This window comes from Anomalospiza imberbis, chromosome 22 (genome assembly GCF_031753505.1).
Source record: "Anomalospiza imberbis isolate Cuckoo-Finch-1a 21T00152 chromosome 22, ASM3175350v1, whole genome shotgun sequence".
In the NCBI taxonomy this organism is placed as follows: domain Eukaryota; kingdom Metazoa; phylum Chordata; class Aves; order Passeriformes; family Viduidae; genus Anomalospiza; species Anomalospiza imberbis.
The window spans coordinates 3,890,434-3,916,906 of NC_089702.1; the positions used below are offsets into that span (position 1 = coordinate 3,890,434).

Below are 26,473 nucleotides of genomic sequence, written 5' to 3' on the forward strand. Positions count from 1 at the left end.
AGCATCCCCTCCCATCCAGGGCAGTGCTCAGCTCTCTCCAATGTTGCAGCACCCCAGGATTGCTCCGGGCGCACCCCACCTACCCCTTTTTCTGGTGCATTTCCAGGGAGGGATCCTCTCCCTCCTACTCACTTCTCTAAGGCATCCCATATTCCCAGTCAAGCCTGACTGTGGGCATGTCAGCAATCCCCATCCCTTTTCTAAAGGGAAAACAAAACGCTGCCAGGATTACCAAAACTAGAATAGGTTTACATCACTGTTTTTTCTTGTTTCAGAACCAGGTTTCTTGGAAAGACCTTTACATCTAACAGAATAAGATGCTCAAGACAACAACAAAGATTAAGTTTAGACAGTTTGTTTTGTTTTTTAAGAAAAATTCCTAATTCTGTCCCTTTCCTATGGATAGTTTTCTTCTCTTTTCGAGTATATTCCAGACTGATGTAAGCAAATGATTTCTGGCCTCAAGAGTGTAACTATTCTTTTTGATATGCAGCAAAAAAGTCATAGGTGCTAAAGATCCATTTATTTTCAGCTGCCACAAACACTTCTTTAAAAGAATACTTCATCCCAGTGACCCTGTCTGCATGTGTCACACATCAGAACTGAGTGCTGTGACCAGCCAGCAGGTTTGGTATGTCTGGGCGGTCAGACTGCTGACAGGGAGGCTCAAGCAGCAGCTCCTCCTGCATTTTGAGTGACCAGGGTCATGTCACTGTTCCCCAAGCACTGCCAGTGTGGCAGGAAGCAAAAGCATCCTTGGGATGGATTCAGGGAGAGCTGCAAAGCAGAGGTGCACCAACACAAAAAAGAGGAGTTCAGATTCCATCTGAGCACCTGGACAGCCAAGTACTAGAACTGCTCAGTAAGACTACCTGCCCTCACAAAACACATATCCCACTTCAGAGCCACAGAGGGAAACAGTTAACAAATTCCAGCTATTTCTTGTGCTGCCCTCTGGGTAATAAAACCATTAGTAATCAGCTGGGCTATTCATCCTATAAGCAAACACAGAATAGGCAGCAAATAACTAGCCATAATTAGAAATAAAGAGCCTTTCTCCCTAGAGCAGAGAGGAGGAGATGGATCCACCCCAACTCCTAGTCCATAGTAGGAGGCAGGTTGCATTCCCTGAGCTTCCAAACCCAAAGAGGTTAGACTAAGTGCTATTACTGAAAGCTGATAACTGTGCTTAAGGACCAGCAGTCAGCTTTGCCACTGCCATCTTTTCAAGTGCAATTCCAGGGTTGAAAATCACAAAGGCAAAGCTACAGCAAAGGCAAAAGACAAAGAACAGCAGGCCCACTTTCAAAGAGTTCTGATGTAAAACCTGAACAGGATTGCAGCACAGCTTCCAATTCAATCCCGTTTCAAAACAGGATCGGGCTGTGTTTCTGCAGCACCCCATCTTTCATCAGACTCAACCCCCTCCCTGCCTCTAGAAACACTTGCCCCTAGCTGCCTACTGAAACAGCCCCTGTTAGTTATTAGCCCGGTGGCAAAGCCAAGGTGGCCTGACAAGAGAGGAGCTCTTGTGAGCAGCCAGAGGACACCAAACCCCAAAGCAACGCCCAGCCTGATCCTGCAGGCACACACAGACATGCTCCCACAAGCAGCACACCACTGCCCAGGCTCACAGCTGCACACACACATCTCATCTGTGCTGCAGAGCCCAAAACCTTCCACTGGAATTTGTACTTGAAGCAGAGCTATTTCTGAGAGCAAACCTGCTCCCATAATACCTGCAGCCACCGTTTGTTCTGCCTGAGAGGGAGCTGCAATATTCCTGTTTAAACCCCTTAGAAATCCATCAACTCCACAATCTGCTCAGGGCCTGTCTCAGAGAAACAGTGTCACATCTCACTGCAGCAGAAGCAGATGGGTAAAAGAAAACAGCAAACATCTTTCTTTAAGAAACCTAAGTATTTGTCATTTCTCCAAGGTGTCACAGAGCCTCTGAACAGCACTGCAGAACTTCAGTCCACAATTAGAAATTAAACCGCTCAGGCTGATGCTGGTTATGCCAACGAATACCCTGCAACTGCAGGACACTGAGCCAGAGTGTCCCTCAGGTCTTGTTAAGAATAGTCCTGTAAAAAAACCTCAGTGGGAACAAGTGACATGCATGGGATTCCTTAAACCTGAGGGACACAAAGCAGAGCTGTTCCCCTCTCAGAACCATTTCTGGTCTTTTTTCTGTCGCTCCATTCTGCTGCTCCCCTGGTTTCCCTCACAACTTCATCACCTCATTTTTGCAGTTAACACTACTGGGGTAAAGAAAGGAAACTACAGAATTCTTACAATAGCAGTCAATGAAAAATAACATCCTTGTGTCATGGCAACAGAACAGCAGGAATGATGCTGTTCTGACCTTATCTGCATTAGCAAGTTTTTAATCACAACCCTCACTCAGTTTTTCCACCGTTCTAACCCTGCCTTTCTTGTGGGACACAGAGCACAAAGCAATTGCTTCAGTCTGCTGAACTGTTAAACTAAGAGATCAGCAGGAAAATAATCCATAGGGCATCAGCAATTCCTGGCTGTGTGTGCTCTTGCAGGTCCATTAACTCGCTGCACCTGCTCTGCTAACACCAAGCAGGGGCACAGACTCATGTCACTACAGAGGCAGAGGAACTGAATCTCCTCAGTTTCCTAGGAATGAGACAGCTTCAAACTCTCATCTGTCAGAATTAATCTTATTTTCAGTCGTGTTTAGCACCTGCAGTGCTGGGGAGAGCAGTGGCTGCACCTCTGAAGATAAACTCAGGGAAAATGTCCCTTTCTCTGCCCAAAACACATGCTGTGGGATAACAATGTTCTCTTCCACTGCTCTGTTCAGCATTCATTAGCCAAGACTGATCTGTAATTTTCTCAGCACTTCAGGCCCCAGACCTTGCACCCACCACACACAAGGGTAGATTCATGTCAGCAGGACAAGTGCCACAGATTTCCATAAATTATTTGTGTTCATTTAGTGAGGCTCCAACACAAAAAGCTCCCCTGCAACACCTCAGAGACCTTTCTCTCATCACCCATACCCACCAATTAAAAAAAGAGCTGAATTCCAACCTTTGCTAGCAAGTAAGAGACACGGATTAGATCATATTTTGAGGAGTTCAGCAGCACTTACTCCCTCAAAACATCACCTATCAAATACACATAAATAAGTGGATGCTTGGGGAAAGTTTCCTGAGTGTATTGACAGAGAAAATCAGCGGGATGGTGGCAAGGCAGGCAAGAGTCCTCGAGCCAGATGTTGTGTTTGCTGTGACACAACGGATACATCTGTCCCAATATAAGCAACCAAGTGAAGGCTGCCTGCGACAAATCCAAAGGAAACACAGACAGAGAAACAGGGAGGCACTCCTGACACAGAACTCAGGTGAAGTCTCCCTGACTCCCAGGAGATCAGTGACGTGGCACTGCTCAGTGTGACACGGTGTGCTCTGCAAGGGGAGTAAAAGTATTAAAGACATTGATTGAGTTCGTTTTCCTTCTAACCAGAAGAAGAGGTGTAACCCAGCTTTACCAATCTGCGTTCACACAGAATGTGGTGCTCACACATGGAATTCTCTGAGATCCTGATGGCACTGTGCTCCAATTGTACCTGAACAACACTTCAGACCAGGAGGAAAGGACTCCCTCTCCAGCGAAGACTTGACACCCACTCTCCCAAGAGCTGTGTCAACAAACCCACACAATAGAGGAGCCTCTCCCCTCCATTCTGGGAAATTTATTAACACAGTTCAAGCTACGCCAGTATTTTCAGTCCATGGCAGCATGAAAAGTTACATCAGCTCCCACCTGGCAGACCCATGTGTTTCGTCAGAGGATGGTGAGGGCTCAGTGCTGCAGCCAACGTGAGGTCATGGTCCCTCAGCTGTGGTTGGGAAATGCTCTATGGGGTGATGCAAACAGGTGCTGCATGCCCAGCTCTGGGGGAGGCTCCCTGCACACACGGAATCGCTGAGAGAAACACGGCAGCCAGGGAGGAGCACGGAGCATGGACCTGGGGCTAACGGAGAGCAGCAGACAGGCTCCCCAAACCTGGTGGGCGCCTAGTGCCACAAGGGAGGGATTTGGGAATCATCTTCTTCTGCAGCCTTGGGGCTCCTTAACAAGCTTATTCCTTAAATCACTTGCACAGTGTATGGCAGCAAAGGGCTCCCTGGCCACTATGGCTGGGCAGGACTTCCAACTGCGGCTGCCCTTCTTTGGGAACCGCTTCAGGCAGCGCTGGAATCGTGGGAAGAGCCCTGATACCTGGTGAGAGCTGCAGAGTCTCACATGCAGGAAACCCACTGGGGTTTGGGTAGCAGCACCAGACAGTATCAGCAGAGCTGATATTCTGAGCTCCAAGCCCAGTTAGGGACCAGAAAGAGTACAGACATCTACAAACAGGACAGCCAGGGTGCAGCTCAGTTTTCAGCCTGCAGACAACAAACTGTTCAGCAGAGAGAAGGGAGAGTCTGTAGAGCGGGATGAGCATTTCGAAAGCAGCAAGACAAACAGGAGATGTTTGCAAGCAGCAAACAGGACAGCTGGAACACAGCCGACTGCCCTGGCAAGGGAGCAACACATGGGCTGGGCACACTGCTGCTCGTACGAGAACAGCGCGATCCCGACGCGGGGCTGCTCCGCCAGGATGGCCACGAAAGGATTTTCCTCATGGCAGGGGAGGCAAGTCCAAGGCCCCCTTGGACCAGGGGCGAAAAACGCGTCAAGCCGGACCCCTTTCCCAGCCCCGTGGTAATCTCTGCGCTGTGACCACCGCACACCGTCCGTGCCCCAGAGCCGCCCCGGCCACCGGGACCCGCGCGGGGCATCAGCACCGCTGCCGGGAGCCCCCGGCGGAGCGGCGGCCGCAAGGTCAGGGGCGGCCCCGGCGGCGGGAGCGAGGGGCTCCCTCCGGACCGCACCGGGACGGCCGCTCCCGCCGGCACACCCGCTACTTGAGCGAGCCCGCTGCGCTCCCGGAGGCTGCGGGCCGCTCCCGGGGCTCGCCCGCCCGCCCTGCCGCGAGCTCGGGGGGGGCCGGGGCCGGCCCGAAGCAGCGCGGCTCCCGCCTCAGACGCGTGGGCGCCGCGGCAGCGCCGGCAGAGGGGCCGCGCGAGGCCCCGCCGCGTGCCAGGCGGAGCCCGGCGCTGCAGCCGCCCCAGCACTCACCTGGGCCCCGCTCGGCCGCTCCCGCCCCGCTCCGCTGCCGCTCCGGCCCCGCTCGCGCCGCCGCCGCCGCCTTTTGTTCGCGGAGCGCGGCCTCCCCGGCCCATCGGGCTACGGCCGCCGCCGCCGCCCATTGGCCGCCGCCGCTACCACGTGCGCGTTGCCTGAGCGCCCGCCGCGCACCCATTGGCCGCCGCCGGTGGGGTGCGCCCGCGTAGCCTTGTGGGAGTCGTAGTTCCGGCACCCTCGCCCCGCCCCCGGCGGCGCCCGCGGCCGTGACCCCCCGCTCCGGACCCGCCGCTGCTGACGTCACCGGGCACGATGACGTCAACAGGCCCACCGCCCGACGGTACCGGCGGCGGGACGTGCCGAGAAACCTCCCGCGGGCGGGCTGTGGCTGCGGGGCGGGCGGTGCCCGGTGGTACCCACGTGGGGAGTGGCGGCATTGCCAGAGCCGGGTCGCCGGTGCCGCGACTCCCGGGGAGGCGAGACCGCCGTGATGCTCACGCACCCTCCCGCAGCACCGGGAGCGTCCTGCCTCTGCGCTGCTCCGTTTCCTGACAGGCTCTCGGGGCAGCCGCCACGGCTCTCCGGCTTCCCGGGAGCAGCCACCCACGCTCGCTTTTCCCCGGGCTCCCAGCCTGTGACTAACGCGGTCATCGGCGGCGCTGCGGGAGCACCCGGCGCGGCGAACGGGCGGCCTTGTCCCTGTGAAAAACGCCAAAGATTTGGGTTCAAATTTTTAAAGTTAAATAGTAATTAAATAGTTATAAAAATAGTCATAAAAATTAGAGCAATAAGAGTTTGGACAGTTTGAGTTAGGACAATGAAAAGCAAAGAATTACGGACGTCCGGGTGTGTGGCACTCTGCCACAGAAACATGCCTTGCTAACAAAGGATTAATCCTTAAAAGTAATAGCCTGTTGCATATTCAATTCTGTCATACACGATTCAAAAATTCCTTTCGAACAAAGGATTTCTTCTGCTTAGTTTCAACTCCCTCCTTCATCTTGGAAATCAATTGCGTTGGTCCTTTGAAGTCTAGGTCTTCTTGATAAGGAGGCAATAATTATTTTCTTGAGATCTTAGTGTCTTGTTGCTGTTATCTCTTAATTTCTTAATTATCTTATCCACTCCTTGAGCTAGTTGCAAAAAGTATCATACATCACACAGTTTCTATTTTAATATTACGCTACAGCTTAAAACGATATTTACCACATTAGATAAGATTTATTATATTATTATATAAAGATTTAAGAGGATAGACTGGGATGACAAGATTATTATAATATATATTATAATATATATTAATATATAATATATATTATATATTATATATATATTATAATATATATTATATCATTATTATACACATTGTATGTGTATATTATTCAAGAAATATGGATATTGGTCTAGTACCGATACCCAACTGTGACGGACAAAAACTCTCTAACAGTTTGAAGTTAGAAAGTGTATGTTTATTGCGGCGCCGGGCAGCGTGCGGGATAGCTCCCAAATACACGCCGAACCTTTCAGGTGATTACAGAGTCCTTTTATCCATACAAGTATTGAATACCCAAAATGCAAATACATATTCATCATTTTGGTACATCCCATCCTCGCTGCGTATGCTAATCGTTTCAAAAGCTGTTAAGCACGCGTAGTTTGTTCCTTGAAATGGGTCAGGGGTGCCTTTCATGGGGAGGGGTCCCAAAGTGAGGAAGTAAATGAAGTCTTCCTCATTCTGACCTTTCTACCTTTTCAATGCAGATATGACAGATGAACCTTGGTAGAGCTCCCATTCCCTGTCTTCAATTGGTTTCATAACAGAGGAGGCCCACAACTGTCTGATGTTCCTAAAATCTATTTGTCAGTTTCTATATTCCTCATTACAAACCCAGCTAACTAAACATTGTGCCGACAAGCAATCAATTATTAGCTAACTTCTAACTCTCAACTTCATCGAGGCTACTCATTTATTTTAATTAACTCCAGTAAGGCTTATCTCTAACTAAAATCTCAGCTCCTCTAAAATCTCTAAACCCCTTAAAGTTTACGTTTCAGTATTCCGTTGAATATTTGCGAAGAGCCAATCGCCTAATATGCATTTTCCACCGTCCCGACGCGGTGCCTGTGGTGTCCCCACGACAGTGTCACCGGGCTGGGCACCGACCTGCCGGGGACGGCGTCTTTCCCCCGGCGGTGCCGGTGCGGGGAAAATCTCCCGGCAGGAGTTACCGAGCGCTCGATCCGCCTGCGATTCCCGGCCCGGCTCTCCGGGGACGGGGTGTGGCAGCCCGGCCGCCCACTCCGGAGCTCGGCAGTGCGTGTCTCCCCACCCTGGCGTGACCCCCAGCCCGCCTCCCGCCGCGGCGGCGCCCCGGAGCCGGGCAGCGCCCGCCGGTGCCATGAAACGTCGCCGGTTCCGAGCGGGACTGCCGCGCTCCCCCCGCCCTTCCTCCGAGCCGCTTGGCAGGAACAAAGTGTTTCAAGCACAAATGTTGGCGCAGAGTCCGACCCCGCGCCAAAACAAAGTCAGGGCTGGAGTGCTGATGCAGCAGCATTTGCCGTTCGTCATTTATCTGGCCGGGATTACAGCGGTGAAACCGGCACCGGGGCCAGCGGCGAGCACCAAACCGGCACCGAATAACCGACGGCAGGGAGGCGGTGGCTGCCCTCGTGTTGCCCTGCGGAACACACGGGCCACTGCCCGCTGGGGCCGAGGAACCGGCTCTGCCCGGTGCTCGGCAGCCGCCGTGGCACCGCGGCTGTGCGGAGCGGCCGCGCTCCCGCCCCTCCCGGCCGCGCAGGGCTCCGGGAACGCGGGTGGAAGGACAGAACCCCACGGTTCCACGGAGTCGGGGCGGGTCAGAGGCACGGCGAGCATCCGCCGGGAGCGGAGCGGGGCCGGGGCCGCCCGGGACACCGGCACCGCACGCGGGCACCGGCCGGTGCGTCACGGCGCGTCACTTCCGGGGCGGGGCAGACCACCGGAAGTGTGTGTCGCCCGGTAACCGTTGCTTGGCAACGGCGCCGCAGCGCAGCCATGGCGGACGGGGACCTGCCCGTCGTCTCCTTCGGGAGTCTCATGACCGAGGGGATAATCCTGAGCCGGCGCGGCCAGCACGACAAGGCTCTGGGCTGCTTCAATGACGTGAGGGCGCCGCGGTCCGAGGGCACCGAGCTGCCCACGGCGGGAGGGGCCTCGGGGGGAGCCGCCCCGACGGGATGTTCGGTTCAGGCGGGGGAAGAGGCAGCGGGGGGACCCCGCTGCAAGAGGGGGGGACACGGAGGGACGTGTCCCCAGGAGGTCTCGGCGCGAGGGGTGACCCAGACGGGGCAGTTGAGGGACAGGGCAGCGCCTGCAGCACAGAGAACCTGTGAAAAACAAGAGAAGACTTCAGTAAAATCCTTGTGGTTTTATCCTCATCCATCGTCAAGATCCACGTGGGAAGCGTGGCATCGAATACCTGCATTTGTGTATTTGTGGTGTTGAGCCAGCACAGGTGACAAATCCGTGTGTGGTGACATGTCCAGCACTGGTGACGTGTCTGTGTCTGTGGTTCCAGGCACTGAAGCTGAGAGCAGGAGACAAGCACTGCCTTATCACCCGCTCCAAGTGCTTTCTGAAACTTGGGGACACAGAAAACTCCTTGAAAGATGCTGAAGCCTCGCTCCAAATTGACAACACATTCTCCGAGGTAAGCAGCTGAAGGGGTTGGAGGGGGTGGGCCGAGGGCTGGCCTGGATCCTGCAGGGTCTGAGGCAGAGCTGTGAGGAAACTCCAGTCACTCCTGAGATTTCTGCTGCTCTCAGAGCTGTTGAGGTGCCCAGGCACCTCCAGGTCTGGGGTTTGATGTACGCAAGTTGTTACAGCCCTGGGCTCTCACGTGTGCCTGACAGGAGTTACTCGAGATCCAGCAAAATTTTCCCTCATTTTATCAATTTCTTTCCCCAAATGTGGTTTTAGGGGCTTTACCAGAAAGCAGAGACGCTGTACACCATGGGGGACTTTGAATTCGCGCTGGTGTTTTACCACCGAGGCCGAAGGCTCCGCCCTGACCTGCACAAGTTCCAGCTGGGCATCAACAAGGCTGAGGAGGCCATTATCAACTGCATTGGGAGTAAGAAGTGTCATTTTCTGGCCCCCATGAGCCTGGACAACGCTGTTCAGGGCACAGCTGATGGCAAATCAGCTCTGCAAGTGACCCAAGAGCCCCACAGCAGAACCTCTCTCTGCTTCTGGGTTCGTGTTCTTTGTGGCAGATAAATCCAGAAGCACCAGGAAGCACCACAAAGAGCCAACCCTGCTCTTTTTTCCTTTTGTTCTTTCTTTCTTTCTTTCTCCCCTAAACACCTGTTCATACACAGTGCCTGACCCCTTTAGTTCTGTAGGTAAATCCTGACACTCCGGTTTCCAAAATCACCATGGAAACTTTCCAGAGAATACAGACCAGAGCAGCTCATCTAACCCATGACCTGCTTGTGGTCTCTCAGTACATGAGGGGAGCTGACAAGGAAGTTGGAGACACTATTTACAAGGGCCTGGAGTGCCAGGACAATGGGGAATGGCTTCCCACTGCCAGAGGGCAGAGTTGGATGGGATACTGGGGAGAAATTCTCCCCTGTGAGGGTGGGGAGGCTCTGGCAGAGGCTGCCCAGAAAAGCAGTGGCTGCCCCATCCCTGGAAGTGTCCAGGGCCAGGTTGGACAGGGCTTGGAGCACCCTGGGATTGTGGAAGATGTCCCTGCCCCTGGCAGGTGCAATTCCAGGGGATGGAACTGCATGAGCTCTAAAGTCCCTTCCGATCTAAACCATTCTGGGATTTCATGATTCTATGATCTACCTCCAGCACTAATTACAGAATCCATTTTGAGACCTTTATCCCTGCATTCAAAGCTTGGAATGCAATGTGCCATGCTACCTCAGACTGGCCTCCTGAAATCCTGACTCTCCTCCAACTTTCATTGCAAAAGAGCACTGAAACTGTTGACTCTTGTAATGAGCTCTGCTTTCACCATTCCTGGCTCAGATCACCGAGCAGGTCCTGGGGAGACAAGAAAGGCCAAGGACCTTGTGGGGATTAAAACAAACAGAAATCTCTTTTCACTGAGTTTTTCTCTCAGCCCTGCCAGCAGGCATGGACGGGACGTGTCCCACTGTGGGGCACAGACACACCTCACCTGGGGCTGCCACCGCTGACATGTGAGTGGAACACGTGTGCAGGGCTCCTCTGGGGCTGCCAAACCTGTGGGGTGGGTTGGAGCCTGTCCCTGCCCAGCACCTGGCACACCCCTCTCACACCCTACACAGATTCCCAGGTAGGCCAGGGCCTCCCTCTCCCAAAATTTCAAAACTTCAGCCCTCCTCCAGTGCCAGGGTTTAACACGTGCCAGTGGCACCAGAGCCTGCAGCACTTTCATATGGGATAGTTATTTAAAAAACAGGGAAGGTTTCCAGATCTGGCTTGCTTTCCTCCATTCCTGCTGCTTCCTGAGCTTAGCACAATGCTCAGATAGTATCACCAGCTCCAGATTAAATCTTCCCAGCTCAATAGCCCAAGAGCTCTAACCACCTTTGGACCCCTTGGGCTGCAGGCACAAAAATGAATTTAAAAAATAGTAAACTCTAATTTTAAATCAGTCTATAGCTGTGAGATGCAGGGAAGCATGGAAACACGCCAGCATGGATCTGGGTGTTTGAAGAGTTGGGAAATGCACACACATTGACAGGGTACATCCCCAGGCTGCTTCCCTGGCTCTGCTTCCCCTGGATGGATGGGAACACCTGCCCCTGTGACCCCCCTGTGTTTGTGCTGCTGGTCTGGGCCCCAGGGCTGCCAAAGGGAATTCTGCAGCAGCCTCAGAAGCTCTGTCCTTCCCTCAGACTAAAGAGCTCTTCCTCACTCTTCCTTCCCAGGGTGCAGACAGATGGTGGTACTGGGGGTCAAGTGAAAATACAATGAGCCTTTTGCCCTAATCCGTGCACAAACCTTTAAAATACCTTTCCTTCCATTTCACGCTCCAGCTGTGATCCCCCAGAAGAACCTGCATCCTTCTCCTTCAGTTTCCATGCAGGATGTACCCTGTCTGTGGGAATATTGCAACAGGAGCCCCCTGGTGCTGTGTGAATTGAAATCCCAAGAGGAGCTGGTGGATGAGCTGCATTCCCTGCTCCCAGAACACACCAACACCCCCTGTTCCATGGCAAAGGATTAGAAAACCTTTGGTTGGAACTGAACATTTTGAGCTTGTCATCTTTATGGGCATTTTACTCACAACAGCCTGCATGGCTGCTGTGCAGCACTAACACAGACTCCTCTGTGTCTGCAGATCCATCCTCGGTGAAGCTGGAGAGCAGGGAGGAGCTGTGCTTTGTGAGCAGGCAGGCAGAGGTACAGCACGGGGCTCTTGCTGAAGAAGCTTCTGGGGTTGTTGTAACGCTGAAATGGGCACCAGAGGAGTGACAGCCCCTGCAGGGACATGGCTGTGGGAGCAGTGGGCCTGCTGAAGGGCCTCTTGAGCATTAAAACACACTGGCCTGTCATGAGAGTATTTGTCACCTGCTTCTAATGCAGGTCTGGCTCAAACCACCCAGAATTTAAAGGGGAAGGCAGAAGGGCAGGAAGAGCCACAATGCAGGAACAAAACCTGGAATTTCTCCTCCAGCCCATGTCTGGGGTGTTGCCAGCCACCCATCTAATGAGTAATCCCAGAGGTCAAGGAGGGCACAGTGAGCTCCAATATTGACTTTGGGTTTACCTGATGTTTAAGGGTCACAGTTTTGATAATGGACACTTTCTTTATTTCTTCACTTTTGGATGCTCCATTGCAGTAGTGTCTTGTTCCTCTGAGAAGCCAGAACTAGTTCTTACCCTTTCTGTAACACCCTTGTGGTCCCCAGGGAGCACAACTGGCTGCAGAATTTCAGTTGCTCATGGCCAAAGCAGCTGGTGAGACACTTTCTGCTTTTATTTAAAAAAGAAATTGTCTTATATGGAGTATAAACAGAATTCTGCTCATTCCAGTGTTCCCTACTGATGTCCCCCACCTCCTTTTGGTTTTTTTTTTCTAGCTGCAGAGCAAAAAAGCCAACCAGAAACAGCAAAACAAACCAAAGGATCAAAAGGATCAAAAACAGACAAAGAAGCAGAGTCCAAAAACAGAGCGACAGCTTCTGGGACAGCTTTATGCTGACAAGGCATACCTAGAGAAGTTGCTCAAGGATGAAGGTGTTTCTCCTTCTCAGCAGATTCTCTTTTTCTTTCATCCCTTTTTTATTCTTCTTTATTTATTTTCTTCTTTTAAGTCCCTGTGACTCTTTGTAAGTTGTACCAGATCTCACGTAGCACATGGTGCTCACAGTGGTGGGGACACAGGCAGATGTCTGCTCATGGGGTTGTGACTCCTCTGTGGGTTTGTTATAAATGCTGTTAAGGTCAAGATGCAGGAACTGGAGAAGTATCTTATTTTAGAAAAAGGCACAAAGATGACACTCCTGTATTTACATTTCTAGGGAACTTTTCACCCAGAAATAGAGAAGTGATTCAGGTTTGGTTTGCTCACAGGTTTTACAGTGTTGCCAGCACTAATTACCCATGTGGGTGGTCTGGTTTGCAGGCAGGTAAAATGCCTCTCAGTTTCCATCTGCCAACCTGATCCACAGCACTGTTCAAAATGCTCTGTCAATACAGATGTGCCATACAGATGTTCTGTCCCAGAGGACAGGTGCTCAGCACAGCTGGCCCCACTTACTGGGCCCCTTCCTGGCTTTAATCAGCAGAGAAAGCAGCAGATATGAGGCTGGAACACCAGCTCAGCTGACTGAACCACATGGGTAACAGAGTTTAGTGTTCGCTCCCCCATCAGCTCAGCTCTGAGGAGCACGGGACACTTTCATTTCCAGGACTGTCTGTGTCAGAACAGAAAAACGTTCCCAATCAATTCCCCACTGAGCTGCACCTCAGGTCTGTTGATTCTCACCTGGGTTCTACCTTATCTTATTTCCAGACTTGATGCAGAGCAGCACAAGGCAGGGGATCAAAGTCATGGACCTGGTTTTGAGTGGCATCTCCTACCTGAACCAGCGGCGGGACTTCTGGCAGCAGCAGAAGCCGATTTACGCCCGGGTGTACGAGCGCAAGGTCCTGCGGCAGGGCCGGATGCACGACAAGAAACAGAAACCGTCCGACATTGCCAGATCCATCGCGAAGAATATGGAGGATATTGAGCTGTGTAGGTTCCTGGCTGCAAGCTGAGTGCCTCCCACTGCTGTGGGGAGCTCTAACTATTCCTGAGCTTTGTCTGAGGGTTAGCCACTTCACCAGGTCTCAATTCCCAAGTATCACAGAATCCCAAGATGGTTTGGGTTGGAAGGGACCTTGAAGTTCATCAGGGTTCCACTCCTACCATGGGCAGGGACACCTTCCACTATCCCAGGTTGCTCCAAGCCCCATCCAGCCTGGTCTGGAACACTTCCAGGGATGGGGAATCCACAGCTTCTCAATGTCTCTGTGTCACACCCTAGTGTCAAACTCTGCTCCCTGTCCCCAGTGCTGGCCAGAGGTTCCGCTGAGGAAAGCTGCAGGAAAGCTGAGCATATGCTGAAAAAGATACAAGCGTGGTCAGAGAATGAAGTTCCCAACAAGAATGAACTGATTGGGAACCTCCACAGCTGCATTGGGAATGCACAGCTGGCAATGGGACAGATGGAGGCAGCTTTGTGCAGCCATAAGATGGATCTGGATTGTGCCAGGCAGAAGTAAGTTCTGGGAAGTTCAGGTGGGTGGAGAAAGGGCAAAATGCCTCTGGAGGGTGTTTTAGCATTAGGTAATGTAATTCTCACCTGGGGGGGTTTAACAGGGTTACACATTCAGCTCTGCCCGAGTATTAGGGTCTGAGGTGACTTTTTATCTTCACTATCTCAAAACAAGGTGCCTGAAGCAGATTTTTAAGGGCCCACAGCACAGGGCACATTAAAACCTCTTCTGTAGCAAAGCAAAAGAACACAAGTCCCAGTTTCAGCACTTTAATCTTGAGCAGGTACTTTTTTCTCAGGAAGACTGGGGTTGAAATTGCTCCAGTTTTCTGCTACATTTTGTCTTAAACTTCTTTTCATAGAGGCTATTAAGCATGGCTTGAAATAAAGGTCTCTTCCAGGTGCACTTACCTGTCTGCACCACACACATCCCAGGGCTCTTCCAGCTAAACCGCAGTGGAGCAAAATGTAGTCTTAGATTTAGCAAGAGTTTGTGAAGCTTAGCAGAAATCATTCAACAGTGGCTTGAAGTGATTTATGTTTTGCAGTAGTGCACTGAGCTTTTCAAATGTCACTGAGTGGTTGTTTCTTATCGTAGTAAGGCATCGCCGATGTGGTGATAATTAGCATTGGCTCCATGATTCTAGAAGGCCGATCAATTGTTTTATTATACTATACTATACTTTATAAGAAACTCATCACCCTTGCAGAAAGTCCAATACAAACAGAGTAGATTAATCCTTGAATTTAAAACACTATCATTATTAGCTAATTAAGAAATCACCCTTTAATAAACAAATCTCCATAAAACATTCCACATGTTCACAACAACAAGTACAACAAGTGAAAATAAGAATTGTTTCTCATTCTTTTCTCTAATCTTCTCACAACCTTCCCTAGGACAATGCCTGGGAAAGTTGTGTGCCGCTCTCTGTAGCCAGAGAGCTGCAACCACACTTTCTCATTTTCAAAAATCCTTTCGGAAATGGATGTTGGTTTAGGAAAAGGCTGCCTCTCTCCTGGTGATCGCAGTCCCCGAGCAGGCCAGGTAAAGGCAGGAATTAGCAGAGAGAGGGGGAGGAGGTGCCCGGGTTTGGGAGCTCGCCGGACGCCGGGAAGGACCGGCGGGGACGGGCGGGCTGCGCTCTCTGGCGGCTGCAGCTGGAGACGCCGCTAATGACTCATTAATGCCTCGCGTTAATGACCCCGTGACGGGGGTTTGAGCTCGATGATCCTTACGGTCCATTCCCACCCAAACCGGTCTGTGATTCCATGACTCCCATCGCATTTATATGCTCCTCGCACAGGCCTTTACATCTCTAGGGTAAGGGTAGGCAAAGCTGCTTCTGAAGATGAGAAGGAGGATAATTAAGAAAAAAAATTAAAACCCACAGGGTCTGTTATTACAGAAAGAGCTGCCTGTAGCATGGAGCAAAGCTCGGTCCAAGCACAGGGTCAGGGGCCTGCAGACACACTGCAGGCACCTTTTTGCATCTTTGCTTTGAAAGACAGAAATCATCCATGAGTGTCAGGGACACAAAGGGAAACAGAGGCAAAGAAAAGTGGAAAGACTTTCCCAAGGACTGTAAGATTTGCACAAAAATTAATAATAATCAAAGGCAAAGCTAAACCATTTCTCCTATGTCTCATGAGGTCAGCTGCCAGAGCTGTAGATGAAATCAAAAACCAACCTTGATTTCATGACTTTCAGCCTGACCTGGGCCCTTTACTTCCCAACACTTTTCTGAGGGCATGGGGAACGCCAAAGGGACCATGAGGCTGAAGAAATCCAGAGTGAGTGAGGAACAGGATGATGTCAGCGCCACAATCCCTTTGTCTCCCTGTCTCAGCGCTCTGACGGACGCCGTGTCCCGCGCCCTGGACAACATCGGCCACGTGTACGCCCGAATCGGCAAGTTCCAGCAGGCCATCAACACGTATGTACAGCCCAGCAGCAAAGGCAGCAGGGGGATGGAGTGACCCCGGTGGTGGTTTTTCACTTGTGTGTTCTCACTGCAGCCAGGCCTGGGGAAATTTTCATACCTGAACCCTTTGCTATCAAATCAGTGTTTGAGTTGTAACTGTACCCAGTGAAGGTTGGTAAAGGTTTGTCTGTCTTACTCTGCTTGAAGCTGGGAGGAGAAGATTCCACTGGCCCAATCCAGCCTGGAGAAGGCCTGGCTGTTCCATGAAATTGGGCGGTGCTACCTTGAGCTGGATAAAGCTGAAGTAGCCCAAGATTATGGCCAGAAGTCCCTGCAGTCAGCAGATGAGGAGGGAGATGTGGAGTGGCAGCTCCACGCCACCGTGCTGGTGGCACAGGCACAAGGTAAAGATGTAGGCACAGGTTTTGCTCTTAGGGTGGAGCAGCTGGTCTGAAAACATCTCTAGGATTTAACAGCCAAAGACTGGCTTGATTACTTCTTGCTGTTCTCCCGATCCTGGGCTAAACCAGCTGCTATCCTTGTCTGTTCCAGTGAAATTGAAAGATTACTGGTCTGCAATCTTGAATTTTGAAAGGGCTTTGGAGAAGGCGAAGCTTGTTCCCAGTGAAGCTGCTCAAAATGGCATCATTGCGGTAAGGGGGCTGCTGAGGGGAGGAGCAGCTCTGGGCAGCCTCTGTGAGTAGCTGTTATCCCAGCTGGGATGCTCCAGCTAGTAGTACTGCAGAAATGCAATTTTACAGTAGGAAAGGATTTGGTAATGATAGCAGCCAGCAAAGGAAAACAGGAAAATGTTGGGTATGTAGCTGCATTTCTAGGGCTTTTATCAAGAATTTCATCCCTTTCAGGCCTTAGATAATGTGAGCAAAAGCTTCATTGCAGAGCTGAACAAAGGCCACAAAGACGGGACGGTTCCCTCACATGAAGGTACTTGTCATTCACGCCTCTGCACCCAGAAATGGGAAAAATCCCCGCTCTCCTGTTGTTGCTGTACATCAGCAGCACCTTAGAATTCCCACAGCACCCATTTCCTTGCGAGTATTGAATTAAAATCTTGGTGGAAGTCCAGGATTGCTTCAGCTGCGTTCCCAGGTCTGGCCGTGCCCAGCTTAGAGACAGCAGCGCTCCCTGAGTGTCCCCTGCAGGCTGGCCCGGTCGGTGTCACCGACAGCCCGGCCCTGCCCCGCCGCTCCTGGGGTTCGGGGGAGGGTCCTGGCAGGGCGCCGTGCCCGCGGCCCCCGGGGCTGCTCCCCTCCGGCAGTGCAGCCCAGCACCTGCCGTCCCACATGGACGGGACTGAGAGATTCCTGGTGAGGGTCAGGGAGCCCGGGGGCCTTTTTGTGCCCAGCTGCTGAGTTCTAGGACTTGGCTTAAGTTTCCTTTTCCCTTCCCAGATCGCCTCTTCAGCAGTGAAAACATAAAAACCACCACTGAGAATGTGGAAGAGAAGGAGAAAAGGAATCGAGATCAAAAGCCATAAGCCAGAAACGATACATAAGCAGACAGAAACGATACGTAAGCAGATGGAAACGTTAAAGGGGGGAAACGGACAAGGAAATAAAGGAGAGCGGTGGGGTAAAGCAGAGCCTAGGCGGGAAGTTGAAATAAATACTGAGCAAGCGTCGTACCCAGCACTGCACTGGTGTCTCCCTGGCAGGGAAGGAGCTGGTCCGAGCCGCCGCCGTTCTCGGAGCGCTGCCTCCCCCCGCCCCGTACCCGCTCTCGCGGCCCCGGCCCCGCCGCGGCACGGGACTGTCCCGGCAGCATCCCCGGGACCGGCTGCTCCGCGGCCGGGGGGGCGGAGGGATGAGCCCCGGGGCCCCCCCGCCCCGGGGAGGGTTCGGCCCGGCCCTCGGGGGCGGGCGGGCCCCGGGGCTATGAAAGGAGCCGCGGCCGCACCCGCCCCAGAGCCGCTTCCCCGCCGCGCTGCTCCGCACCGGCGGCCGCCCCGGAGCCGCTGCCCTCACCATGGTAAGCGGGGCCGGCGGGATGGGGACCAGCATTGGGACTAGCATCGGGACTAGCATCGGGATGGGGACTGCCGCTTTGCCCGGCAAAGGTTCCGATTCCCACGAAGGCGGAAGCGCTGGCGGCGTTGCCGACACGTGGGCGCTGGGTTTGGGGGGGCGCGGAGGCAGCCGGGCCCCGAGAACGGCCCTGGGGACCCGTGGCTCTGTCTCGGGGGTCCCGGGACACTCTGGGGGCTGCCGGGGCACGGGCAGGCCGGGACCGGGAGCGATCGGTCCCTCCACGCGAGCCCCTGTTCCATGGGGAGCAGGAGACAAGCGGCAGCTTTGTGGGGGCGGCGGGGGGGGCCGGGCCCGGCTCAATGGGAGATTGTCCGGCGAGACCCCGCTCCCCCGGGCTCTGCGGAGCCTTTGTCCACTCGGCCCGGCCCGTGAAGGCGCCCGTTGTCCCCGAGCCGGCGGCGAACAATGGCCCGGGGGGACCGCGATTGTTCCTTTGTTCACGGGGCTGAAAAGCGCCTCAGTCCCCTCAGCAGCTGCCGCGGCAGAACAGCGGCCCCGGTCCCCGCCCGCGGGACAGCCCGGTGCGGGGACAGCCCGGTGCGGGGACAGCCCGGTGCGGGGACAGCCCGGCCCTGGGCCGCCGCAGCACCAGCTCTGGCCGTGCGACCCCCTGGCAAACGGGGCACGCGTGCTGCGAGAAGGAGCAGCGCTCCAGGTAACTCACCGGCTTCCTCCTGTGGGAGCACTTTGAGCCCCGAGTCCGCGGGGAAAGCGGCACGGTGGTCGCCGGGGAGCCCGTAGGTACCTGCTGCTCTCAGGGGCTCGTTTGTCCCCGTCTGGCTGTGAGGCTGCAGCTGAGCCCAGGGCAGGCAGTGCCCGTGGGAAGTGTGAGGTCCTGCTCCCAGGGCATTTCGGAACCAAAACCCATCTGCACTTTCCGGACTCAAGAGATGGGGAAATCAACATCTGAAAAGTGTTTTTTAAAAACTGTGAACTGGAAACATTTTTCTGGCCCAAGCAGAGCAGTTATGTTTTATGTAAAACTTCTCAATTTTTGCATTAAAGGCAAAACTCGCTTCTTGGGCATCCCTCCCACGGTCCAGTGGATCGCAGGCTGCCCTGGCCCACAGGCAGCTGGGGGGGTGGAAAGTTCATGGATCGACCCAACAAACGTCTGCCTTGTTGACACTATTGAGGACTCTCACAGCTGAAGAAATCCCACGTTTCCTTTCAGTCCCGTGTTTTCCCAGGCTCTACTGGGAATTAATCTGGGATTCCGCTAACCGGAGCTGCTGGCAGGAGGGGAGGGACAGCCCTGCCAGCTCCCAGCGGCATCTCCTGCTCACTGCTGCCAGCCGCGAGTGTTTCATTTCTTCCAGCACTCGAGGTTTCACTTTCGAGTTCTGCCTTGCAGCTGCTGCTGGGAGGGGTTTGGCTTTCCTGGAAGCCGTCTCAGTTGCTCTTCCCAAGAGGACCCCAAATTCCCTCCTGTCAGCTGCTCAGCTGCTGATCCTCAGTGCTGCTCAGAGAGAGACAGCGCCATCCTTGTGGGCTGCTCTAGGAAACAGCCTCTTCCCTGGGAATAGAGTTTGTGATTCAGGTGAAGGGACAGCAGTGTGGCAGCTCTCAACCTGCTGGGACTTTCAGTTCCCCTTGGGCTCCTCCATGGGTCACTGCCCCTCGCATCCGGCAGCCACAGGTGTTTGTTCAAGTGTTCAGACTAAATGTGCCACACGAGGAGCTCTGCCCGGGCTGGGGCTTTGTGGCAGCTCATGGTGCCTGAGAAACCCTTTCCTAGAGGGGCAGGACTGCAGCTGCTGAGGCCAGAACGGGGAGCAGGGCTGAACATTCAGCCCTTGGGTGGGATGCAGTGGATCCCTGCCGTGCAACCAGCCAGAGCAGCTGTGGGAGAAGGTGCAGCTGAGCAGGGCACCTAAATGAGGGAGTGTGGGGGAGATGCTCCCTTGCCCCATCCTTTCCATTAAAGGTCCCAGCAGGGCCACATTGTCTCTGGGGTTCCTGCCCTGCAAAGTGTTTTTTCCTTCCATTTCAGAACAGAGGCTTCTCCAAGAAGAGTCACACTTTCCTGCCTAAAATATTTAGAAAAATGTCTACTCAATCAGCGAAAGAGAGACCTGAGAGTTTGCATTTCCCATTCCTGGACGACGAAGACACCATCTCCACACTCAAAGAATCCAAAACCTTTTTCATCCTCCGGGGCCTGCCTGGCAGTGGGAAGTCCACCCTCGCCCAGGCCATCCACGATCGGTACAAAGACGCCTGCAAGGTCATCTCTGTTGATCACTATAAAATTACACCATTAATAAGAAGCTCCATTCCTGAAGAGTACTCCAAGGTGGATGAGGATCTAGTTGACTATTGCAAACGGGAGATCAGCGTCATTGTTTTGGATGACACTCACCATGAGCGGGAACGGCTGGACCAGCTCTTTGACATTGCTGACAAGTACCGGTACAAAGTCATCTTCGCCGAGCCCAAAACCCCGTGGCGCTTGGATTGTCCCCAGCTAAAGGACAAGAATCAATGGAAACTATCTGTGGAAGAGCTGAAGAAGATGAAGCCAAGCTTAGAGAAGGAATTCCTCCCCATGTATTTTGGGTGGTTTTTGAGCAAAAGAAGTTCAGAGATCCTGAGGAAGGCTGGCCAGGCATTCTTGGATGAGCTTGGGAGTCTCAAAGCCTTCAAAAAGGAGAGTAAATACTGTACGTATTGATGCTGTCTTACCACTGATGCTGTTGATGTTAACAAGTCTGATTAGCTTCTAAAGTCAATTTCTAATACTGTCAACAAGAAAAGCTTTTTAAAGCTACTAACCTGGTCTTCGTAGCTGACAAAGTTGCTTTGTTAAGTAAAAATAAATTAAAGAGCTTTTCCCAAGTCTGTTTAGGTCTGGCCCCACAGGGCACTGAGCTCAGGTGGCAGCAGCAGGACATGAGATCCTGGGTGTCCCCAGATTCCAGGGGGTTGGGTGGGAAAAAGGCAAAGAGAGAGAAATGGGAAAGGCTGAACAAATCCCATCCCTTAGGGGACTCTCACATCATCAGGTTTGAGATGAGGCATGATGATGCACAGGAGCTTCTGTTCTCTGGCTCCATCTGCAGTGAGCCTGGGAGGAGGGAGGGGTTTGGTTTCCCACCCAGTGCTCCCCAGCAGTCAGAGAGATGAGATGTGACAGCTGGGATAGGGAAGGGAGCTGAGATGGGACCAGTTTTGTGGGTTGACATCAGGGGGATCGCTTTGTGACAGTGACATGGTTTACCTGTATCTGCAGTTCCTTCTGCTGTCGAAGATCCCAAAATAAAAATAGATCTCACCAGCTACTTTGTGAAGAGGCCACCTGGGGTCCTGCACTGCACCACGAAATACACTGAGTTTGGAAAAGCGGCCGGAGCCGAGGAATATGCGCAGCAGGAAGTGAGTGTTGGGGTCCCACCTCCTCCCCACGCCCCCATGTCCCCTCCCTCCCCAGTGGGGTGTCCATGAGCCTGGGAGAGGGTCGGGGATGGGCTTTGCTCTGACCCAGGAGGCCAGATATAGGGACAGGAACTATGTCCATGTGGCCTGTGCAGAGAAAACTCCAAATTTGTGGACGTGGTGATTGTTTCCTATTTCCAAACAAAATACTCTTGCGTTCCCCAATCACACATGACTTCCAGCATCATCTCTGACAGCTTGAGCTGAATGATGATGAACTGAGGTATTTAGATTATTATTTATAGATTATTTCAGAGCACATAAGCCCAGATTAAATATTGGAATTTGTGAAGGACAAACACATTACCAGCTCTGAATCCACGGAGCTGGGACATCAGGCACTGACCTTCTCCCTGCTCTGGGTATTTTGATCGTGTCACAGCAAGAGCTGCCATGAGCAGCCACGTTGTCCCCGAGCATGGGGGCCCCAGTGCAGCACCACCCACAGGCACTGACGCTGTCCCGTGTGCGTGTCCCTCTCCTCCAGGCCGTGAAGGCTTCCTACGGCAAAGGCTTCACCCTCTCCATCTCGGCGCTGTTCATCACCACAAAGACTGTCGGGGCTCGCATCGAGCTGAGCGAGCAGCAGCTGCTGCTCTGGCCCGGGGATGCTGACAAGATCCTGCCCACGGACAACCTCCCGCGGGGCAGCCGGGCCCACATCACCCTCGGCTGCGCCAACGGTGTCGAAGCCGTCCAGACGGGGCTCGACCTGCTGGAGTTTGTGAAGCTGGAAAAGGCAGGGAACAAAGGGGAGCAAGTGGGGGAAATTGGAGGAGGGAAACTGCTGTATTTTGATAATGGTATGTGGATGCTTGTCCTGTCTAAAAAGATTGATGTGAGGGCGATATTCTCGGGATACTATGGGAAGGGAAAACTCGTGCCAACACAGAGCACCAACAAACGGGGCGCTGCCTTTAGCTCCTGCACCATCATCTAGGAACACAGGCAGGGCAGCTCCTCGGTTTGTTTTTAAAAGGCAAGTAACTCCTGTAACCTTAAAAGTGTAAAGAGAAATAATTCTACCTTTACTAAAGTCAACCCTCCTGCCCACCCCAGCGTGAAGCCTCTGGGGAGTTATCGGCCTCAGAAAAGGAAGAAAACAAGCAACTCTTGAATGAAACTGTCACGGATTTTAATGTGAGTTTTGGAGGGAACCTGCTGGGGTGTCCTGCTTGTTTTCTTCCTTGGAGAAAGATCAACTCTGGGGCTTTTATTGCTTCCCTCTGAACCACAATCGTTCGATCTTTACCTGTTGGCACTGACCAAAGCCTGTCAGTCGCTGGTCTGAAGCCAAGGGAACTGCAGGATATCCCTCCCCTCCCACACCCAGGGACTGACACTGGCCATTCTGGCAGCTGATTACAGGGTCAGAACTAGTGAGAGCCAGGCGTGGGTCACTCCTGTCAGGAGTCCTGTCCTTACCAAGGGTTTGGCCCCTAAGGACAGACCTTGCTGAGGGCAGTGGGTCCTGGCAGCCCTAATCACAGCTGCCCAGTGGGCTCCATCCCAGCTCCTGTCCCTCACAGCAGAGATGCTCTGGGGACAAGCCAGGAGGAGGGCACAGTGCCAGGTGATGTCTTAAAGACACCAACCTTGAACTTTGGCAAAATCAAGTGAAACACCAGGACAGGGAGCCACTTCCCTCCACCTGGGCTGGAGCAAGCACCATCCCATGTCCTGTAGGGAACAATCCTGCCTTGGCAGGGAGTGGAAGAGATGAACTAACATCTTTTCCATCTTATTTGATAGAAACTAAAATCATGTCTGAAGTACACAACTTGACTTCATGCAAGATTTTACTCCCTTCCTCTAATGCATTTGAATGTTAAGAGTTAGGCTGGAGTAACCCTGTAGTGTAGGAAGTGGAGGCACTGTAACCATGTAACTCATGTCTGCTCGAACCTAAACCCCAGCTGGAAGATACTGACCCAGCACTTGTGTCATTAAATCTTTTATTGAAACTTGGGTTTGTGCTCTGCCAGGCCCTGGCCCAGCAGGGCGGTGGCTCCTGGGCATTGTTTAACACAAAGCTCCACTAACAGCCCCAGGTAAGGTCCCAGCTCGACCTCCTGCTCTGGCTCAGGGTCTGGGGAGCAGCAGAGTGACATTAACCCACACTAACACTGTAAATACTGACTGTGTTTGAGGCGTGGGCTGGGCTGGGGCTGGGCACAGCTCACCCCGAGTCCAACGTTGCTGGGGCAAGGAGCATTTCTCTCTGTTGAGGCCAAAAACAGGGAGAGCTTTGGTGCTTTTCTGGTACCAAACACTCTGCCACGAAAGCAAAATACTTCCTGCTGATCAGAAGCAAAGGATAAGAATAAATTCTCATTATGCCATAAAACAGTGAGCTATAAACCCACCCAGAGCACCTGTGACCCTTCATGGAGAAACCCCTCCAAGCTTCTGCACTGGCAGCAGCCGAGTGCCCAATGCTCAGCCAGGGCTTCTCCTGACAGAACCTCAAGGGTGTGTTCCACCAAAGCTTTACAAGGTATTTGCCAGCACCTGGCTGAGCCCGCACCCCCAGCGCCCAGATCACTCCAGCAGCAGACAGAATACACAGCTGGAATATCTCCTTCATCTGCCTGTTCAAGAACAACAGTGACATTGTCGTCGTTTGAGTTTTTATTAGTTTGTACATCATATACAGTTTATAATAAAGTAAAACCGATTGCATATGGGTCTGCTCAGGCTGATTTCCCATACAAACACGGCATCAGGAGTTCTGCTAAGGAAGTAAACAACAAATATTCACATTTTTACCATTCACATCCTAGAAAGGTCCAAGAGGGACAGTTGGTACCGATGCGGAGCCCGGCTGGGAGAGGATGAGGAGTTTGGCAAAGCAATGGGACAGCGATTGCTCCATGCAATTCCCCTTTCCTCCCAGGGAAAGGTTGAGCTATGTACACTGAGGTAAACATTCCGAATCCCAATTCAGATAAATACGGCGGCGCAGGGACAAGCTCCTCTCCAAGTGGCTTCGCATCGGTGCCTGGGTTTGTCCTGACTACTCCGTAATGCTGTGACACACGTGCACTGTGGGGCTCTGGGTGCTCCCCCCGTGGCCCCTCGGATGCTGCCTCACACCACGCTCTGTTCACACGAGCCATTAGGGGACAGGGCTGGGCAGCCAGGCTGGGATGGCAGCCGGGCTGCTCGTCCCGCTGCGCTCCCCACGGACCCTGCCCTCCTGGGCCACCCCTGAGCTCCAGCTCGGGTGCAGTGTCACAGCTCCCAGCAACAGACCAGAGCTGTCCCTCCAAGCTCGGATCTGGGTAAGGGAAAATGCCCAGCACTGCTCCAAGAAGGGATAACCCCATCCATGACGGTGGGAGCAGGGAGAGCTGGGCCTGGCCAGGAAGGCCAAAGCATTTCACATCAGCTCCCGCAGTCATGCAGGGACCCAGAATGGCCCCACAGAGCCAAGGGCAGGGACAGCCACCAGCTATTGCTACCTACCCCTGCCACAGCCCTGCCACAGCTGCCCAGGGACTAGCACTGCTCCAGGGACACGGGTGGCTGCAGCACACAATTGTCCTGTTCCCTAGGGAAGAGGAGGGGAAAGGACAAGGCACGAATTTGAGCAGGATGAAAACCATCCATTAGAAATAAGAGAATATCTGGAGTTATTAGTGAAACTGAGGAGGTCATCTGGAAACGGCAAACAGCACATGGTCCAACCCTGTGGCTGTTTGATGGCTGCAGATCCAGGGCCAGTGTGGCTGGACAGGGACTGGCACCAGACTCCATGTCAGACACACCACAGCAGCATCCACTCTGTATCTCAGCAGATACAGAGAGTGGAGGGGCCCACTATTCCATGGATAATACTCTTTGTACCTGAACAATTTGTCTTTCTCCCATTTTCCAACTTGCATTTCTGCATTTACAACAGCCAGCAGCACTGGGGATCCTGCTCACTGAACACTCCCAGGATCAAAAACAAATCAGGTACGTTTCTGTGCAGCCAAAGCAACGAGGATCCTTAAGAGGGTGGCCAGAACCTCTGAATGGACTTCACAGCTTTCCAACCCAAACTATTCCATGATTCTCTGAGCACGGCCAGACAAAACCACATCCAGGGCAAAGCCTAACAGCCACACAATTCCTGATCTCCCTGCGAAAACTGCAGTCCTACAGCAGAGCCCTCACATGCCAGCTCTGCCCACAGCCACACTCCTCACACACTTCTCTTCACAACTTTCCCAGAGAAGCTGACAGCCACTAGCCAGCTCTCGAGCTGTTCAGAGCATCTACTCCCAGCTTGGCTGGTGGAAGACGCCCCCTGACACACCAGCCTGGTCTGGCTCTCAGCCACAGCAGCTCTGCTCTTTCCAGGCCCTTCTTGTTGGCAGCAGCTCTCACAGCACCAGCCATTCCCCCTTGGAGACCCCGGGCAGGAGTTGCCAGGCTGAGAGTCACACCAAATGCCACCACGCCTGTGCCTTGGGCAGCCCCCACAGCACCACCTCCTGCACCTCCGTGTGCTCTTTGTCCTTCTGGGAGCAGCGCAGGCACAGCATCGCTTGAAGATGCTCACTCGTGGTCTCTGTGGCAAATCCCTGTGGCTGGTGGCTCCCGTGGGGCCGGTGGCTCCCGTGGGGCTGCAGGACACACAGGAGGGCTGTGAGCGGCTGGAGCACTGGCACTCAGCTTCCCTGTAGCTACACCCAACCACAGCCCATGGACAATGTCCTGGAACCACCATGTGTGGAGGCAACACTCCAAGCAATGCACAGCTGAGTCTATTTTTTGGAAAGAAGCAGAGTTTTGTCTCCCCAAGCAGTGCTGGGACATGGTGGAGGTCACAGTGCCACTGGGCACTGCTGCTGCCCTGAGGTGCCAGGTGCCACCAAGCCCTGCTCAGCCCTGCTCTGTGCTGGGGGAACAGCGACTGCACAGGGCCTGGGGCACTCTGGGCTAGTGGAAGGTGTCCGTGCCCATGGCAGGGGGTTGGACTTGACAGCCTTTAAAGGCCTTCCAGCCCAATCCATTCCATGGTTCCATACATTTGCCTTCACCTTGATTCACGTAACAACGCGCTGTAGAAAGTCTTGGCACTCACCATATGAATATTTAACCACATTAAATCATGCATTCATGTACAGGTTATAAATAGCTGCTGTATACATTTTCTCT

The 26,473-nt window shown here is 53.2% G+C and overlaps 2 protein-coding genes across 3 annotated transcripts in view; both read left to right on the forward strand.

The window, feature by feature from the left end:
- The first annotated feature begins 8,154 nt into the window (after window positions 1-8,154).
- The window catches only part of ODAD4 (outer dynein arm docking complex subunit 4), a 241,591-nt gene continuing 223,272 nt past the window's right edge, over window positions 8,155-26,473 (forward strand). The window contains exons 1-12 of one of the 2 annotated variants that reach the window (XM_068212340.1): window positions 8,155-8,314; window positions 8,730-8,861; window positions 9,131-9,284; window positions 11,493-11,554; window positions 12,235-12,391; window positions 13,170-13,394; window positions 13,713-13,920; window positions 15,768-15,854; window positions 16,050-16,246; window positions 16,395-16,495; window positions 16,709-16,787; window positions 17,255-17,340. In XM_068212340.1, the coding sequence (XP_068068441.1) occupies window positions 8,207-8,314; window positions 8,730-8,861; window positions 9,131-9,284; window positions 11,493-11,554; window positions 12,235-12,391; window positions 13,170-13,394; window positions 13,713-13,920; window positions 15,768-15,854; window positions 16,050-16,246; window positions 16,395-16,495; window positions 16,709-16,787; window positions 17,255-17,340 (1,596 nt within the window). In that variant the 5' untranslated portion in view covers window positions 8,155-8,206. Of the gene's footprint in view, window positions 8,315-8,729; window positions 8,862-9,130; window positions 9,285-11,492; window positions 11,555-12,234; window positions 12,392-13,169; window positions 13,395-13,712; window positions 13,921-15,767; window positions 15,855-16,049; window positions 16,247-16,394; window positions 16,496-16,708; window positions 16,788-17,254; window positions 17,341-26,473 lie in introns of those variants that run through there. The other variant, XM_068212341.1, reaches the window with a different exon arrangement.
- CNP (2',3'-cyclic nucleotide 3' phosphodiesterase) lies at window positions 17,678-24,007 on the forward strand. The gene is made up of 4 exons (XM_068212348.1): window positions 17,678-17,831; window positions 19,884-20,553; window positions 21,123-21,265; window positions 21,813-24,007. Exons 1-4 carry the CDS (start codon window positions 17,829-17,831, stop codon window positions 22,263-22,265), a joined length of 1,269 nt encoding a protein of 422 aa, XP_068068449.1. The 5' UTR covers window positions 17,678-17,828; the 3' UTR covers window positions 22,266-24,007.